This window comes from Populus alba, chromosome 18, assembly GCF_005239225.2.
Source record: "Populus alba chromosome 18, ASM523922v2, whole genome shotgun sequence".
In the NCBI taxonomy this organism is placed as follows: domain Eukaryota; kingdom Viridiplantae; phylum Streptophyta; class Magnoliopsida; order Malpighiales; family Salicaceae; genus Populus; species Populus alba.
This window is the reverse complement of record NC_133301.1, coordinates 15,884,349-15,900,916: the sequence shown is the minus strand read 5'-3', so window position 1 is coordinate 15,900,916 and position 16,568 is coordinate 15,884,349. Positions and strand designations below refer to the sequence as shown.

At 38.8% G+C, this 16,568-nt stretch overlaps 2 protein-coding genes across 2 annotated transcripts; one reads left to right on the top strand and one right to left on the bottom strand.

The window, feature by feature from the left end:
* Positions 1–1,203: 1,203 nt before the first annotated feature.
* Positions 1,204–5,954, bottom strand: LOC118029049 (organic cation/carnitine transporter 7). Its single transcript, XM_073406275.1, has 6 exons — positions 5,614–5,954; positions 5,148–5,488; positions 4,502–4,739; positions 3,111–3,624; positions 2,748–2,950; positions 1,204–1,892 (listed from the first exon to the last, which is right to left on the bottom strand). Exons 1-6 carry the CDS (start codon positions 5,683–5,685, stop codon positions 1,638–1,640), a joined length of 1,623 nt encoding a protein of 540 aa, XP_073262376.1. The 5' UTR covers positions 5,686–5,954; the 3' UTR covers positions 1,204–1,637.
* A 700-nt stretch (positions 5,955–6,654) lies between these two features.
* Positions 6,655–9,395, top strand: LOC118029050 (uncharacterized). Its single transcript, XM_035032843.2, is given in 7 exon segments — positions 6,655–6,720; positions 6,722–6,814; positions 6,889–6,942; positions 7,011–7,091; positions 8,355–8,424; positions 8,511–8,599; positions 9,059–9,395. Coding segments are annotated over 7 exon segments (573 nt in total). The 5' UTR covers positions 6,655–6,669; the 3' UTR covers positions 9,194–9,395.
* The last annotated feature ends 7,173 nt before the right edge of the window (positions 9,396–16,568 follow it).

Genomic DNA, 16,568 nt, shown 5'->3' with positions numbered 1-16,568 from the left:
ATGCGAAAGCTTCGGTGTCGAGTGATTGATTTTGTGGGATGGAGAGGAAATTGAGTATCTGAGAAGAAGTAGAACTAGAAGATGAGTAACAACGTGCAGTTTCTATAATTTCTTGGTGTAGACAAGTTTTTGAGGAAGACGAAAAGAGTTTAGAATTCACGAAAATGGTAAAAAACAAGAACCCTACCCGTACTTCATTTCTCATCTGAATTAAGAGAAAAGATTACGGTAGCTTAAATAGATCTGCAGCGGACCAAATCAAAATGGAAGACGAACCTTAATAGGAAATTAAATAAGAAATAATAAGACCGACAAAAAAAGCATATTCTGAGCTTAATTTAAAAGCTTCCCATGCCACGAACTAGTCACAATGAGCTAATCCATCATTGAACTTGTAGAATTTCCTCAATGATCTAATCAAAAGTTACGTCCAGTTTTTCATATATATTATTTGACACAGCCATGCCTCTTCTTCTTGAGCTTTGACCTGTACATTTGATTCAAAAATGTATATGATAAGCTTTGTACGTAATCCAAATCAAAATATCCATAGCCGACTATTCAATCCTTCTGCATTAGCTACAGAGCCATACAACCAGTGCCGATCTCGATGATCGAAAAAAAGAACAAGAAAAGGGAAGAAAAACAACTATGAACAAGGTATGTTTAGAGCATATGATACATATGTATGTTATGAACATTTTGCAAATATAACTATGAACAAATACCTTGTTTAAGCCTGCAGATAAACCACTCTTGGCAGGAAAGAACGTTAAGCCTGCACTGAAGCAATTTCGGTTGGAATAACCCAAAAAGATAAGAGAAACTAGAATTTCTCTTTTGAAAAACATATATAAAAATGACCAGAACACTGAAAATGCATGGTTCATGGTGTTTATGCAGGCTGTAAACCAATTGTTTTTGCTCTCTTTACTGCATCCTCTCTTCTATTTATGTGACTATTCTGAATTTCTGACACTCTCCCAATGGTTAATTCCACGACTGGTCGTCTACTCGGCATTAAATTTAACACACTTCATATGATGCCCACGTAGGCAGCAAGCATATTAAAATTTAGACCTGCAAATTAATTAAGAGCACCCTTTGGACAGCACCCTTACACCTTTGGAGAGCAACAATGCTTCATGTGACTTCATCAACCCGTTCCTCTATCATCACACGAAAAATTATGCAACAGCACCGTTAAAAATTGAAAAGCATGATATTACTGTGCGAGATTCGTTGATAGACAAAGCTAATCACGACGGGTTACAGTGATTCAAGTCAATATATTTTGATGTTTTATAGCTAGAGACTTGTCATTTCAGAGCTTGTTGCTCTAGCTCCATAGATGTTCAATGAGAGGAGAAATGAAAAAGAATTCAACTCCTGAATTTGAACTGGTAAGGCAAGAAAGTAAATGATACATGTCGCCTCGTACTCTGCTATACATGGTTAAATCAACCTTGCGCGACGAGGGAATAGGCATGCATAAAGGATTAGCATTTGTTCTCCCTTCCTGGACAGCCGATTTTGCAGAACCGTGATCTGATACATGGACTTCCTGTTCTAAACAATCAAATAGAAAGTACAAGAAAATACATCTAGTTTCCACTGCTTGAATGGGTATAAATTTGCTACCCAACAACAACTACTTGTTTTCGATCAGATGCAGCTAAACTGTCACTCAATTCCCGCCCACTGGTCTCAAATTGGAAGAGCAGGACACAGAATACTGAAACAACAATCACAAACTCGAACAAAATGATAGCTTCCTTAAGGTGGCAACCCGTCACTAGTCCAACTGCCACAAGAGGGCATACCATGCCACCAATCCTCCCTACAGCACTTGCAACTCCTGCCCCAGTTGCCCTAATAGCCGTTGGATACACCTAGAGAAAAAGGAAATTACCACAAATAAATTATTTAAAACCAGTTCAAAGGTCATCTTAAAGGTGCTTGAAGCAAATCGGAATGGCATTAAGCACAATGGAAAAGTAACCAACTTCCATGGGTTATGACTATGTTATTGGCTAATTCTAATGAAGACAGGGTTACAGCAAAATCACCTTCCAAATGCAATGACATATTATTCCTATTAATGGATTCAAGATAGAATAATGAAGGATCAATTCAAAGGATGCAGCAACTTGACGATGGATAAGAAACAGACCAATTTCGTAGAATTCAAAACAGCATCTTTTTAAGAGCAGTAGCAATTCATTTTGTATGCTGACTAACTATGATGAGAGTTATTCACTCCCAAAAGACTCCAGAATCATTCCCGTATATAAATAAAATAGAGGAAACATTCAAGATTAGCATGAAAAGAGACAAGGATGTATATTTCTACTAGCCAATCTTAGCAGATAAGAGAGCGGATTACATTCTTAACCATATTCCTATATTCGCCAATTGCCGATTGATCAATCTATGGTTTTATTAGCAAGAAAAATAAGCAACAAGAACAGAGAGAACAAGGGTGGTGAGAAAGGGATTCCAGAAACTTGCATTTTCTAACAAATGCGTTATCATGTTTCCCATCTAAAAACTACATCCCTCAAGTTGGTTTCAATAGAAAAGATTATTGATCCTGATCAGAAAAAAGATGAAGGTGGGGAATATTTAAGCAATGATTCATTAAAATTAAAAAAAAAAAAAAAAAAAAACAGAAGTACATCTTCAAGCAGTCAACCACTGCTTTGAATAATAGGTCTTCAAAAAAAATTGAGTATTCCAGGACTTACCTCTGGGGCATATATTGAAGCGACTGTGAAGGTTCCTATGGCACACATGCGAGCTCCAAATAACAATGCTGTTGTCAAAGTCGCATGCTGATGGAAAATCAGGGGCAGGAGGAAAATACAAGCTAAGACAAACATGAATGCCATTGAAAGCTTGCGGCCAAATCTATCCACAATAATGGCTGATAAAAGAATCCCAGGAAGCTCTACAACATAAATTTTTAAGAAAAGATTTACCTGATCATTATTCCTTAAAATGATAGTACTACATAAAAATTTAAAGTTAAGAAGTAATTACTTCATGTTGTAGAACAATTTTCAAATCTCAACATTAAGTGCAGAGAAAGTTTACTAGGCATGCAATACCTGCCAAACTAGTAATAAATACATTTATGTAGAGGCTGTCATCCTGGAGATTTTCTGACCGCAAGACAGTTGAGGCACATTTTCTTTCCTCACTACTTAACTCTGAAGTAAGCAATATGATACCATAATATGAGAATGCATTTCCAAAGAATAACAACCACAAAAGAAGTGTTGTTCGAATTAAATTTGATGAGAAAAGCATAACAAATGATGAGAAGCCTGATTTAAAATCTGAAACCAGTTTTCTAGTTGAGGAGAGTAGAGGTGTATATTTTGACGGGGCAGATTCTTCATCCAGTCCAATTGTACTATCAGAAACAAGCAATCCAGAAGGAAGTTTTGATTGGTTCAGTTGAGCTATCTTCTCCAGAATATTATGTGCCTCCGTTATTCTTCCTTTCATGGACAGGTACCTTGGAGACTCTGGTACTATCCAATAAAAGAAAAGCTGGGCAATAGATGGTAAAGAGGAGAATGCAAGTAGCCACCTCCAATTCAATTTAGGCAAGACAATCTGCAATAAGTACAGAAATACAGTTACCTTAAGAAAAATACTCAATAAGAACAGTTATTTTATTTTATTTTATTTTTCAGTAAAAAGATGTCATTTGAAAAACATTGGAGAGAAAGGACAAGGATAATAACTACATATAACTTCAAGAGCTGCATACTAACAGATCAATGAATTAGTATGGAAGAAAAAAGGCAGTCGTCATATACCACCATGGAAGATGAAAAGTAAGGTCATGTGTTTTTCTGCAACTTTTCTGGTTCAAAAAGGGTGAATCTAAATAAGCAGACAAGAGTCCCCTGCAAGGACACTAAACAATTTCAGACGTTAAGAACAGAGAGAATGTTAACAAGGAATAAGATAAAAGTAAATTGAAACTAAAGCATATCAGGAGTCTTCAATTCCTTGAGTGGTCGAATTTAGTAGTCTTGGATGAATAAACCTAAAGTTCCAACAGTTGAAAACTCACTCATCAAGTTTCGTGTCTCTGCCTTAAATCTCTATTTGACAACCTAACCCTCAAAAACTTTTACCATATACGGAAAAATCTGTCAAAAACCAGAATGGAAAAGGCAAAAGAGTAAGAGAGAAAAAGTGCACAACCCCTGCAACAGAAGTTCAAACAAGAAAGAAAGAAAGAAAGAAAGAAAGAAAGAGGATACAAAGCAGATTATCTTTCTTCTCTTACGACCGGAACTGACTTCAACATTCAAAAAATTAAAGAGCAACACCTTTTTCTCAAATCAGAGTGCCAAAGCAAATGCCATATTCATATCAATCACCTTGTTCAGATAGTCAAATAAAACTTCAAAGAAATAAAATGAAGAAGCAACAACAGCTTGGATAGTAGTTGTAGTAGTGAGAAAATAGAACACAGTACCCATGCAAGTGCAGCCTCAAAAATGGTTCCGAATGTCCAGAAAGCTGAGAAGACAACCATCCAGGTGCCTCTATGTGAAGCCGGAACAAACTCTAGAAACCAGGAGGAAAATACAGGTCCACCACCCAGGCCAACCCCAACCAAACAACGGAGAATCAACAATGATACATAATTCGGGGAGAAAGTACTCAAAAATCCAGCTGCACTAGTTATAATAGTTATTCCTAGGAAACCCTTTCTGGAAACAGAAAATGGAATTAGAAAAACTAGATAAGATCAAGATACACACACACTGACACACACACCAGGGTTGACATAAAGGAACATGATTTGTGCTTCACAATGAACCCTTGAATTGTCACAGAAGCTATTCAAAATTGAGCAGTGGAAATTGAAGATCTTTCTATTTGAAAAGTGGTGAAATCGATATTAATGATGAATGGAATCTAGATTAGATTCTTACTAAAAGAAAGCATCTTCAATAAATTAACATGCCCATGAGCGACAGAAGTAAAGGCATCATAAATTTTATTGCCAGAAGTAGAAAAACGGCTAGTTTTCTGCAATGAATTTATAAAGTTTTCTGCAATTAATTTATGAAGTTTTTCAGCAATTAATTTGCAAAGCTATACGGATACAAGTTTACAAATGGAGAGACAGATTCATTATCAACGGGGCAATAGGCATATGAAATAAAATATATAGATGGACTTGCCTTCTTCCACAGTGATCAGAAAAAAGGCCCCAAGAATAAGCTCCGACAAGCATGCCAGCAAAGACAACCGTAGAGAGCAAACTCTCCTGGGTAGAGGAGAGATTCCACTGGGACTTGACAGCAGGACCCACAAAGGAAAGGATCATAATTTCCATGGCTTCAGCAAACCAACCAAGACCGGCATAAGCAAGCACCAGAAACTGGAATTTTCCAAAGCCCGCAGAATCGAGGGCATCATCCAGAGTGTACACCAGCTGGTCCTCATCATCCATCTATGTGTGTGTGTGTGTACGTGTATAAAAGATATAAGACAAATATTAAGAATTAATTAATTAATTAATCACAATATTGAAGATTTCATGACGTTAAATTAATTACAATTATACATATATTATACCCTGCTGCTGCTGCTGCTGCTTTTGGGGATGGAGGTCTCGTCATCTACAACTGGCTGGTAATTAACGGGCATAGCTTTAGGAAGTGTGCAAGATAGCCTGATCTCTTGCAATGAATTAATTTATGAAGAAATATAAGTATACAGGAGGCAGTACGTTAAAAAGCTTCTTAATTGTATGGTAAGAAGTAGGAGGAGGAGGAGGAGATGATGATGATGATGAGCGTGGAGTAAGGAAAGTGAAGGGGGGAAAGAGAGCGCTGTTTGGTTATTGTCTTGACTGTGACGCGAGTCATTGGAGAGAAAGAAAGATGACGTTATAAACATGGGACAGATGATTCGATGAGGTGTGAACTGAAAACATGAATCGTGTGGTCAAAACTTAAGACAGCAGAGACAGGGTTGTTGTTTGCTTGTCTTGTTGATGGTGCAGTGCATGTGATGTGGATTCATTTGGATGTGGATGCGACGTCCATTGGATTAATACATACATGCATGCTTATATACATACATACATACATACATACTGTATATGGAAGGAAGTGTAGTCGTGTCACTTCCTGTAAGGTAGGCAGACAACAAGAAGTGCCCGTACGATCCAACTCAAAAGGAAAGAGAGAGATGCACTTGTGGGTGGCTACCTCGTCGTGTCACTTCTTGTAAGGTCTGCTACCGCTTTCTATCGAGTTAATTAATGTATCATTGCTAGCAATTAATTAATCATTTTAAAATATAATAATAATAATGTCAAAAAGAGGTCAAGACGACGACCAGAGACTTTTTCTTCTTCTTCTTCTTCTTCTATGGGTAGCCAGCAGCAGCATTAGCTGCCTCTCCTTTGCTCCTCCGCCATTCATATCTGATTTTGATTGATTGTTTTTTAAACAATTGGTTGTTATTGATCCTTCTATCTGTAATATTTTTTCTTAGAAAGTATCAATTTGATCTCTTTCTTTCCTTATTTATTTCGGTCTGTCAGGTAAATTACTATATAGTATTTGATTGATTATATATATATATATATATATATATATATATATATAGAGAGAGAGAGAGAGAATGGAGGAGAATGGAGGAGGAGGGTCATATAGGTATTGGGTGAGGGAAGCAAACAGCTGACGCAGCTCCCCTTCCTCTTCCTAAGAAGCTCTCCCCTCAACACCTTCTTTCTCAACCGAACTCCCTCGGTTCTGTCTGGAATACGGTACCCTCACCTATCCTTTTTCCTTCTTCCTATCCTCTTTTATCCGAAACAAAATAAAAATTAATAAATTGCAGGCTGGAACATGGGAGGAGAAAAATCTTAATAATTGGGCCACCCATCGGATCAAGGTCTGTCATTTACTCTCTTTTTATCCTACATTATTTATTCCGCGCCTCTTATTTTTCCTTTATTGCAGGAACTGCTCGTGTCGGTGGGCTCCTTGGAGTTCTCTGGTGGCAAAGCACAAATAGCTGAAGTGTCGAAATGTTCTGGTGATGTGAGTTCTGTCTTCTTCTTCTTCTTCTTCCTTTTTAACTTTAATTTGTAAAGATGGAGTGTTTAGACTAGATCAACACCATGTTGCATAATGCATGTTGAAAGGTCAAAAAACCAAAACCTTTAGCATGTAACATATACAGAATTTACAACCAAAGTAAATGATCGATGGAAGTCTCGAAATTTCCCTTCATTAATAAAAGGGTTATCTTGTCTGCTGCTACTGTGTATTGCTTTTTTAAATTGAGACTCCATAATCTTTGAAATGGGCAAGAGAAGTTTGTTTTCCCATGAATGCTTTTCCAGAAATGCTCTTAAAAAAACGTAGTTAGCGATCAAAGGGCTGTTTATCGTTTCTGCTTAAGCAGAAGTGACGCCTTCGTCTGGCATCCAAATTTTCACCTCAATCAAACCTGCCTTTGATACTCTACGCACTAAATAGCAACAACTTCTAGCCCACCCACTTAGTGTAGCAATAGATGATTGATTGATTCAGCTGCTGCTTCCTTAGTTAAGAGTCAGTTCTATGAGATTTGCCTCTTTTATAGAAGTTACTAATGGTCATAAGGAATTCCTACTTTAGACAGGCCCTCTCTAGGTATAAAAAAAAACTAAAAATCTTAGAGAAGGTTGAGATATCCATACTTCCTTCTTTTTACCAATTCCAGACTTCATCTGAGCATGTAACAGAAAAGTTGACACTTTGAGCTACTCCAATTTACTCTTGACTATATGATTCCTCCTTTGTTTTAATCTGGGGAAACATGTGAAATGACATGACTTGTGTATCTTGCAATATGCTTTCTATTTAACCTCATAGTTTTTGAAGTTGATTGATTCTTGTGAATTTCTGTGTTTTGTCTTTGAATTGTCCTATACATGCCAAATATTAGGAAAAAGCTAACCAGAAGTTCTAGTGCTCTCTAGTGCAGATCGAAATTGGACTGAACATCAGAAAAAAAATGTGAGATAATTGATTACCTGTCTTATCATCTGATGCACTCACATGTAAATTTGCCCTATTAAATTCAAACTCTTGTTCTGATTCACATTATTTCTAGTGCTTTTTCTTGCTATTTTTCTTTGATTTCTCATTATTATTTAGCAAGAGGTCTTGCACAAATATTTCATTTCAGAATACTTTGATCTCCACAAACACACCGTTTTGTTTTACAGATAATATTATCGTTTTCTCATTATGATGTGTATTTGATATGCATGGGAAATTTATTTCCCTACTGATGGTTATTACTTGTGTGAGCAGGCATTCTTGGTAATTGTGAGGAACAAGAAACGTGTTGGATATACCTATGAATTGACACTGAAAATTAAAGGTAACCTGGTGTCACTTAAACTGCCCCCTTTCCCTCCTTTATCTATTTACCCTATCCTAAAAGAATTGGTATGTCGATGGGATTAGGGGAATGGATTGTCAAAGAGAAGAAAAGGATGGTCAAGGGCCACTTGGATTTTCCGGAGTTTTCATTTGGTGAGCTGGATGACCTGCAGGTAGGTCCTATATTTCCACTCAAATGTGTTGAGTATAAAATGAAATCTAGATGGAATTGACAGGAAAATATTGGGAAATTTAGGATGACCTCTGAAAAAAGATGTGCATCTCCCTGCTGCTTGCTCCATCATCTTCTCATCAAAATAACAGATTCTCTAAAAGATGAGAATCTATCTTTTATTTAATAATGTGGTAATAGAGTGATTCCTACAGCTATTGGTTGCTTGTATGGACAGTGATAAATAGCTGTCAAAAGGTCAAATAGCCCATAAACTTACTAATCTGTGGCAATTGTAGTTGATCAAACCATTTCTCTGTGTTTTCATCTGTATGAATGTTTGTGCTAGCCTGTCAGTCCGCTCTTATCTTTAAATAGACTGCCTAATGATTAATTTCAGTTCTTTTTTTTTTTTTTTTTTGCAATGATTAATTTTAAACTCTTGGTCTTGCTATTCTAGATGCAAGTACGGATTAGCGACGAGAAGGATCTCTCGCGGCAAGATAAGCTACAGATCAGTCAGGATTTGAAGCTGTTTTTACAGCCTGTCCGTGAAAAATTGCTCCAATTTGAGCAGGAGCTCAAAGATAGGTAGAAATGGGTGCCAGGAAAGGCATGTTTCCTCGAAGTTAGACGGCAACCTTAAAATAATTAGCACTGATCTCTTTTTTTCCCCCACCATATGTAACGGAACAAAGGATTGTTAAAGGAGACGACAGTTTCCTGGCCATACTCTAAACTTGAGATGGACTTTATTGGATACTTATATTATGTCAAATGCATCTTGCAGTTTTATCTACGACGGCTGTTTATGCTGATCTCATCCTCGACTTAGAGGATGAAGTTTGTTTAACATGGTAATGACTTAGTACGCATTTACTTGTCTGGTCTGCTGGTAATGAGACTCATGTAAAGTAAATTTCCTTCCATTGTCAGAAGGTGGCATATTTCGTGAGTTGAATGAAACATGATGGTGCCGTTACTCTTCTATCTGAGAACCAAACGACCAGTAAAAATTTGATCCGACGAGGATTGGATTAGCTGGCGTTATTGTGTTTGATTTGGGAATGTCTGAAGGAGAAGACCAGATCCCAATTGTTATTCTGAAGGTGTTACCCGGCAATGGATATTCATTCTTTAACATTCATGCTACAGTACTTTCAAAAACACTTTTTTATTTTATGATCCTGTTGCAATGAAAATCAATTGAGTCTTTCTACATAAACAGAACATGGAATCCAATTAAGATCAATGATATAATGACAATATTGGGGAGGCGAGGGAACTAAACAAGGCTAATCCAATGGAGCAACATCGAAACATCTTTGTTTACCTCGAAGTTCTCGTAAGCTTCTCCTACGATGGATTATTTGATAAAAGTATTGATTTGAAGTATTGATTGACTGGACTAATTCGTGATAACTAAATGCCCAAAGGATTCTAATGATTTAGCAATGCAGTGCAGAGGAACACAAGCTACCAAAAGCTTCCCGACACGGGAGTTCTTTTTTACCCCCCAAGAATCCTAAACTCCATCGTTTTTGTTTTAACATGTTACAATTGTTATTTCTAAGGAACCTACTGGGATGGAATCCAGTATTTGGCAATGGTTATTATAGAGAAAGTAAGGTTTTATAGTGGAAACAATAGAGTAAATGGCATCTCCATTCATCATGCTTTCATTTCGATTTTTTCAATACCAATCTATTATAATTGTGCTGTATATATATACACAGTGTCTACTAACTTTACTGGCCTTAACCGCTTCCTTTTATTCAGGAACGAGAGCACACACAAGCCGTGTGCTTTGAATCAGTTATGAGAACAGTATCACTTAATGAAACGAGGCGTATGACTATAACGACTATAACGACTTTTTAACAAATTAAAACCTACCCGCCTTTCCTTGCATGTAATTAAGTAGTACATGTAACAAGTATTCCCCCTTTAAAAACGACCTTGTCCTCCAGGGAGAATTCAGGGAACCGACACCTAATTTCATCAGCAAACTCCCAAGTAGCATCAGACGGGGCAAGACCCTTCCAGTGGAGTAGAACTTGAGTAGTGGCCTGGTTGCCCCTCTTTACCATCCTGCGATCCAAAACTGCCTGTGGAATGATCATGGGAGCTGAAGAAGTAATCGGCAATGTGGACTGTACTATCTTGTTCCCTATGTGTTTCTTTAACTGTGATACATGAAAAACTGGGTGGATAGAAGCTGTGGGTGGTAACAACAGTTTGTAGGCCACCGAACCAATCTTTTTTAAAACTAAATAAGGTCCATAGAACTTTGAAGCAAGTTTCTGAAAGGTTCTGCGTTTTATAGAGTTCTGACGATAAGGCTGTAGCTTGAGGTAGACTAAGTCCCCAGGAAGAAATTGTCGGTCACTGCGTTTTCAATTGGCAAGTTGTACCATTCGATGTTGAGCCTTGAGTAAGTTGTCTCTGATTTGTGCCAGCATCTCTTCCCTCTGTGTGAGCAGTTGATCAACAGCCTCCACTGTGGAATCCTTAGGGAAGTAGGGAATATGCAGGGGAGGAGGAAAACCATATAAGATCTCGTAAGGGGTAGACTTAGTGGATGTGTGATAGTTGGTGTTATACCACCATTCAGCAAGAGGCACCTATTTGGACCATTAATGAGGACTCCCCCCAGACATGCAACGTAAGTAATGTTCTAAGCACCTGTTCACCACTTCAGTTTGGCCATTCGATTGTGGGTGGTAAGCTGTAGAGTGATGTAGATTTACTCCCTGATGTTGGAATAATTGCTGCCAAAAATGACTTTAGAAAACCGGATCCCTGTCACTGACAATTGTAGCTGGGAGCCCATGCAGCTTATAAACATTATCCATAAAAACTCTGGCTACTGAAGAAGCTGAATAAGGATGAATAAGGGGCATAAAATGTGCGTATTTGCTGAATCGATCCACCACCACAAAAATAACCTCTTTACCTTCTGATTTAGGGAGGCCCTCAATGAAATCCATGCTGATATCAGTAAATGAAGCAAGAGGAACAGGTAAAGGTTGTAGCAATCCTGGTGTTAGCACATTCTCATGCTTATTTTGCTGGCAGATACTACATTCTCTCACGAATTGTCTAACATGTTTCTGTTGCTTCTTCTAGTAGAACAGGCTACTAACCTTTTGAGCTGTGACCACCACCCCTGAGTGGCCCCCTGAAGCTGTGTCATGATACAAGGCGATCAGCTTGTTATGAAGTGCAGGATTGTGGCCTACCATAATTTTGCCCTTCCAGTTCAAATGATTTTTGACCCACGTATAGTGAGGATGGGAACTTGGGTCATGCAACAAATCCTGTATAATATGCTTGAGACTATCATCCGATGCCCAAGTCAATTTGATTTCGTCCATGATAGGAGTGGAAATGGAAGTCATGACCATGGTGCATAATTGACTGCTAGGAATCCTTGACAAAGCGTCTGCAACTACATTTTCCTTTCCTTTGCGATACTCAATCTCATAATCAAACCCAAGCAATTTAGTGAGCCAGAGGTGTTGAGAAGGATATATTACCTTTTGATCCAGCAAATGCTTAAGGCTAACATGGTCAGTTCTTATGCGAAAATGCCTTCCCCAAAGGTAATGTTTCCATTTAGCTACGGCCTGAAGAATTGCAAACATCTCCCTTTCATAAGCCGATAGAATTTGTTGCCTAGGACCAAGAGCCTTGTTGAGGAAAGCTATAGGATGCCCTTCTTGCATTACCACAGCCCCCACACCAGTGCCTGAAGCGTCAGTTTCAATAACAAACAGCTTGGTCAAGTCGGGTAAGGCCAAAACTAGAGGGTTTGTCATAGCTTGTTTTAACCTTTCAAAAGCCACCTTGGCCTCTTCATCCCATTTGTAAGAATCCTTTTTGAGGAGCTGAGTTAAAGGTTTACAAATGGCCCTATAACCCTTGACAAACCGCCTGTAATACCCTGTGAGTCCAAGAAACCCTCGCAGCTGTTTGATGTTTTTAGGGAATGGCCAATTGATAATGGCTTGGATTTTGAGTGGATTGGTAGCTACCCCAGACTTGGTGATCACGTGGCCCAAATACTCCACTTGAGGGCTGCCAAAAACACACTTACTCTTCTTAGCAAGGAGCTTCTGATTCCTGAGTATCTCAAACACAATCTGTAGTTACTCTACATGCTTCTCCAATGTAGGACTGTACACCAAGATGTCATCAAAGAAAACTAGAATAAATTTTCATAAATGCCTTCTGAAGATTTCATTCATCAAGCTCTGGAAGGTTGCTGGTGCATTAGTCAAGCCGAATGGCATGACCAAGAACTCATAGTGTCCATTATGGGTTCTGAAAGCTGTCTTGCGTATATCCCCTGCCAATATCCTTATTTGGTGATAACCAGCCCGTAGATCAACTTTAGAGAATACCGTAGCCCTGCCCAGTTCTTCCAACAGTTCTTCTACAATTGGAATTGGAAATTTATCTTTGATGGTCATTTTGTTGAGAGCCCTGTAATCCACACACAACCGCCAAGTGTCATCCTTCTTCTTCACCAAAAGCACTGGGGAGGCAAAAGGATTGGTGTTGTGTTGTATAATGCCAGAATCCAGCATTTCGGTTACTATTTTCTCCACTATATCTTTTTGTAAGCCCGCATGACGATAAGGCCTGAGGTTGACTGGTTGAGATCCCTCCTTGAGAGGAATAGCATGGTCATGTGCTCTCAGAGGAGGAAGTTCTGTTGGTTCTTTGAAGATGTCCTGGTAGGTATGTAACAATTCATCTATAGCTGTATTGCTCTCAAGGCTAGGTTGAAGTGTTGTTGTCATTAAGCTGATGAAATGATCCTTTTCACCTACTACCCTGAGACTGCATAGATGGACCTCCACGAGCTAGTTTGGGCTGTTTATCAGACTATTGAATTGTTCAAAACCAATGGTTTGAAGCTTAGCTGGGATGTCTCCTTGTAGCACTATGTCTTGCCCTTTCCATACAAAAGACATCCATAATTCATTGTAGTTGGATAAAATATTACCCAATGTAGCCAGCCATTATACCCCCAGCACAATGTCACAATTGTTGAGCTCCACAACAAAAACATCTGTAGAGAACTGGACTCCTTGCATTTTCCACAGAAAATTCTTACACACATGAGTGCAATTCATCTGGCCACCATTTGCTGCTTCTATTGCTAATGGTCGAATTGAAGTGAGAGTGCAGCTCAACCGCCTTGCCACCTCAGTGTTTATAAAATTGTGTGTGCTTCCCGAGTCGACCATGATAAAGAGGGAAGTCTTGTCAACCTTACCAGTCACTCTCAAGGTCTGAAAACCTGAAGTGCCTTCTAAGGCATTGATGGATATTTGTGGTGTGAATATGTTTGGATCATCCTCACTGCCTTCCTGGGCCTCTTCCTCTGAAATATCCTTATCATCCACAATACATAGGGAGTACACCCTTTTATTTTTGCATCGATGGCCCGATACGAATTTCTCGTCACACCAAAAACACAATCCCTTCGCCCTCCTCTCATCTAGCTCTTTATTTCTCAAGGTCTTTGTAGGTCGGTATGGTGTGTTTGGAGATTTCTGGTGGTAAGGAATCGGTTTGGGATTGTTGTTTGTGTGGTAGAGATTGGGTTTTGTGTTATTCTAGGCAGTGAAAGGCTTCAGTGGATTAACACTAGTAGTGTTGTATGTGTTTTTTGAGTAAGAATGGTGTGGATGTTTGTGGCTGATGGTGTTTTCTTGTAGCCTAGCTAGATTGTAGGCTTGGTATAGGGTCTTAGGCTCAAACATTTTAACCATGTTTTTAATCTCAACTTCTAAACCTCCCAGAAAGAAAACCAATGCCTGTCTCTATGTCATTTCTGCTCTATTCCACAGAATATCAAATTCCTGTATATAAGTTTCTAAATCAGTCTTTTGCTTAAGATCCTTTAGTTCCTCTAAGGGATCATTTTGGCCTTCAAAACGACAGCATAATGCATCAATATATTCACTCCACAGAACTTCATGTCGATGCCTAACAAAATTCTGATGCCAGTATAAGGCTCTGTCATCCATGTAGTAGGATGCTTGTTTGAGTTTTTCAGAATCAGTCATTTCTGTAATTTCGAAGTACTGGTGACACTTGAAAAGCCATTGATAGACATTATCTCCATTGAAACTAGGAAAATCACGTCGAGGTTTATATACCTGTTGAGGATGTTGATCTGCTTCTCTGGTCCAATTGTTCCTGTTGACTCCATTTGAGCATCCTGGCTGTTCATGGTTAGCAATTTGTTCACCTCTTCCCGAGCTCAACCTCTGTAGAAAGGAGTTTTGCTGAAATGTTAAGCCACCAATTAAGTCCTTGATCTCCCCAAACTTAACCTCATGGCTCTCCATTTTCTGGCCATATACTTCTAATAACTTGGTTACTTGCTCATACTTGGCTGCATGTTCCTTGTTGGCAGATTCAATCGTCTCCTCCAAGCGCCTTAGATCCTGTGTTTTGGTGTCTGGAGGCATAGCTAGTGTCCAAGGTTTGCAAGCTCTGATACCAGTTGTTACAATTGTTATTTTTAAGGAACCTACTGGGATGGAATCCAGTATTTGGCAATAGTTACGTATAGAGGAAGTAAGGTTTTACAGTGGAAACAATAGAGTAAATGGCATCTCCATTCATCATGCTTTCATTTCGATTTTTTCAATACTAATCTGTTACAACTGTGTTGTATATATATACATAGTGTCTACTAACTTTACTGGCCTTAACCGCTTCCTTTTATTCAGGAACGAGAGCACACACAAGCCGTGTGCTTTGAATCAGTTATGAGAACAGTATCACTTAATGAAACGGGGCGTATGACTATAACAACTATAACGACTTTTTAACAAATTAAAACCTACCCGCCTTTCCTTGCATGTAATTAAGTAGTACATGTAACATAACATCATTACCTTATTTACATGGAGAGAGGAGAGGGAAGCAGGGGAGCTTCATTGGTTGGCTTTTCTTGTTTTTGTAGGAACATGCAGGAAGACAGAAGCCATCACACCAAATACAGCACCCTCTTCCTCTTTCTTAACGCATGGCAATTGGGGTCATCTCAAGATGATTTTCTTCTTTCTCATGGCCTCTTCCCTTGGCACACTTTGAAAGTAACTTGTGCTGTCCAAATAATCCATGGTTTATTTTTCACTTTCTCTGCTTCTTTTCAGTTTTCAAGTGTTTCATTCAATATTTTTTCTTCTTCTATAAAAGATGATGTTTGTATCTTGTACCGGTGCAAATTCTGAAAATATTATATTCTGGAGGTTTAGTACTTGTTGAGATGGTTTTATTGCTATAATGTAGCTTGCCCTAATTGCCTTGTGTTTCTAGATATCCTTCACTATCTGCTAACCGGAGAGAAGGTGACAAAGTGAAGGCTGAAGAGTGGACCTCTCGTTTGAGGATCATGAAATTCTATAGTACTGTCAAGCCCTTTAGTAGAAGGAAAGGGGCGATGCAAACCCATCCTTCTTCGTTGAATACTGAGTCAGTGGGCTTATATTCTTTAAATAAAAATCTCCAATATTCTGCTGTCCTGCCTAATTGCGTACAGCCAAAACCGCCCAATTCCCTCCCACAGGCATCCTTGTTCCTAACACGGACATTAAACGCGAGCCCTATCTTGAATGATGCTGTTTCTTATGGCTACATTGGACAACCTCGCAAAGGCACCATGTTCTCCGCCCGTTTGCAACCATCACCTTTGACAATTGCTGAGAGTGATCTCCAGCTTCCCACCTCACCTTTCCTTCAACGTCCTCTACCTGTCGATCATATCACTCCCCCTTCAGACTCTTTATTTCTTGGAGGACAAGATGTAATCACTGAGCCTGAAAACGAAAATTTGATGGGTGTCCTGGACGAGTGCTCTGGTGGGAGCTTTACAGGTTTGCACTGCACTAAGGAGAGTTTGACATCCACTGAGAAGCTTGTACTTCAATATTTGTCAAAGG

Coding starts and splice junctions, on each gene's coding strand:
- LOC118029049 (XM_073406275.1), bottom strand. CDS start 5,685: ATGCCCGTTAATTACCAGCCAGTTGTAGATGACGAGACCTCCATCCCC. Junction 3,625..4,501: donor TTGAGGCTGCACTTGCATGG/GTACTGTGTTCT, acceptor TACTTATTGCAG/ATTGTCTTGCCTAAATTGAA. Junction 1,893..2,747: donor CTTCAATATATGCCCCAGAG/GTAAGTCCTGGA, acceptor CTTTTTCTCTAG/GTGTATCCAACGGCTATTAG.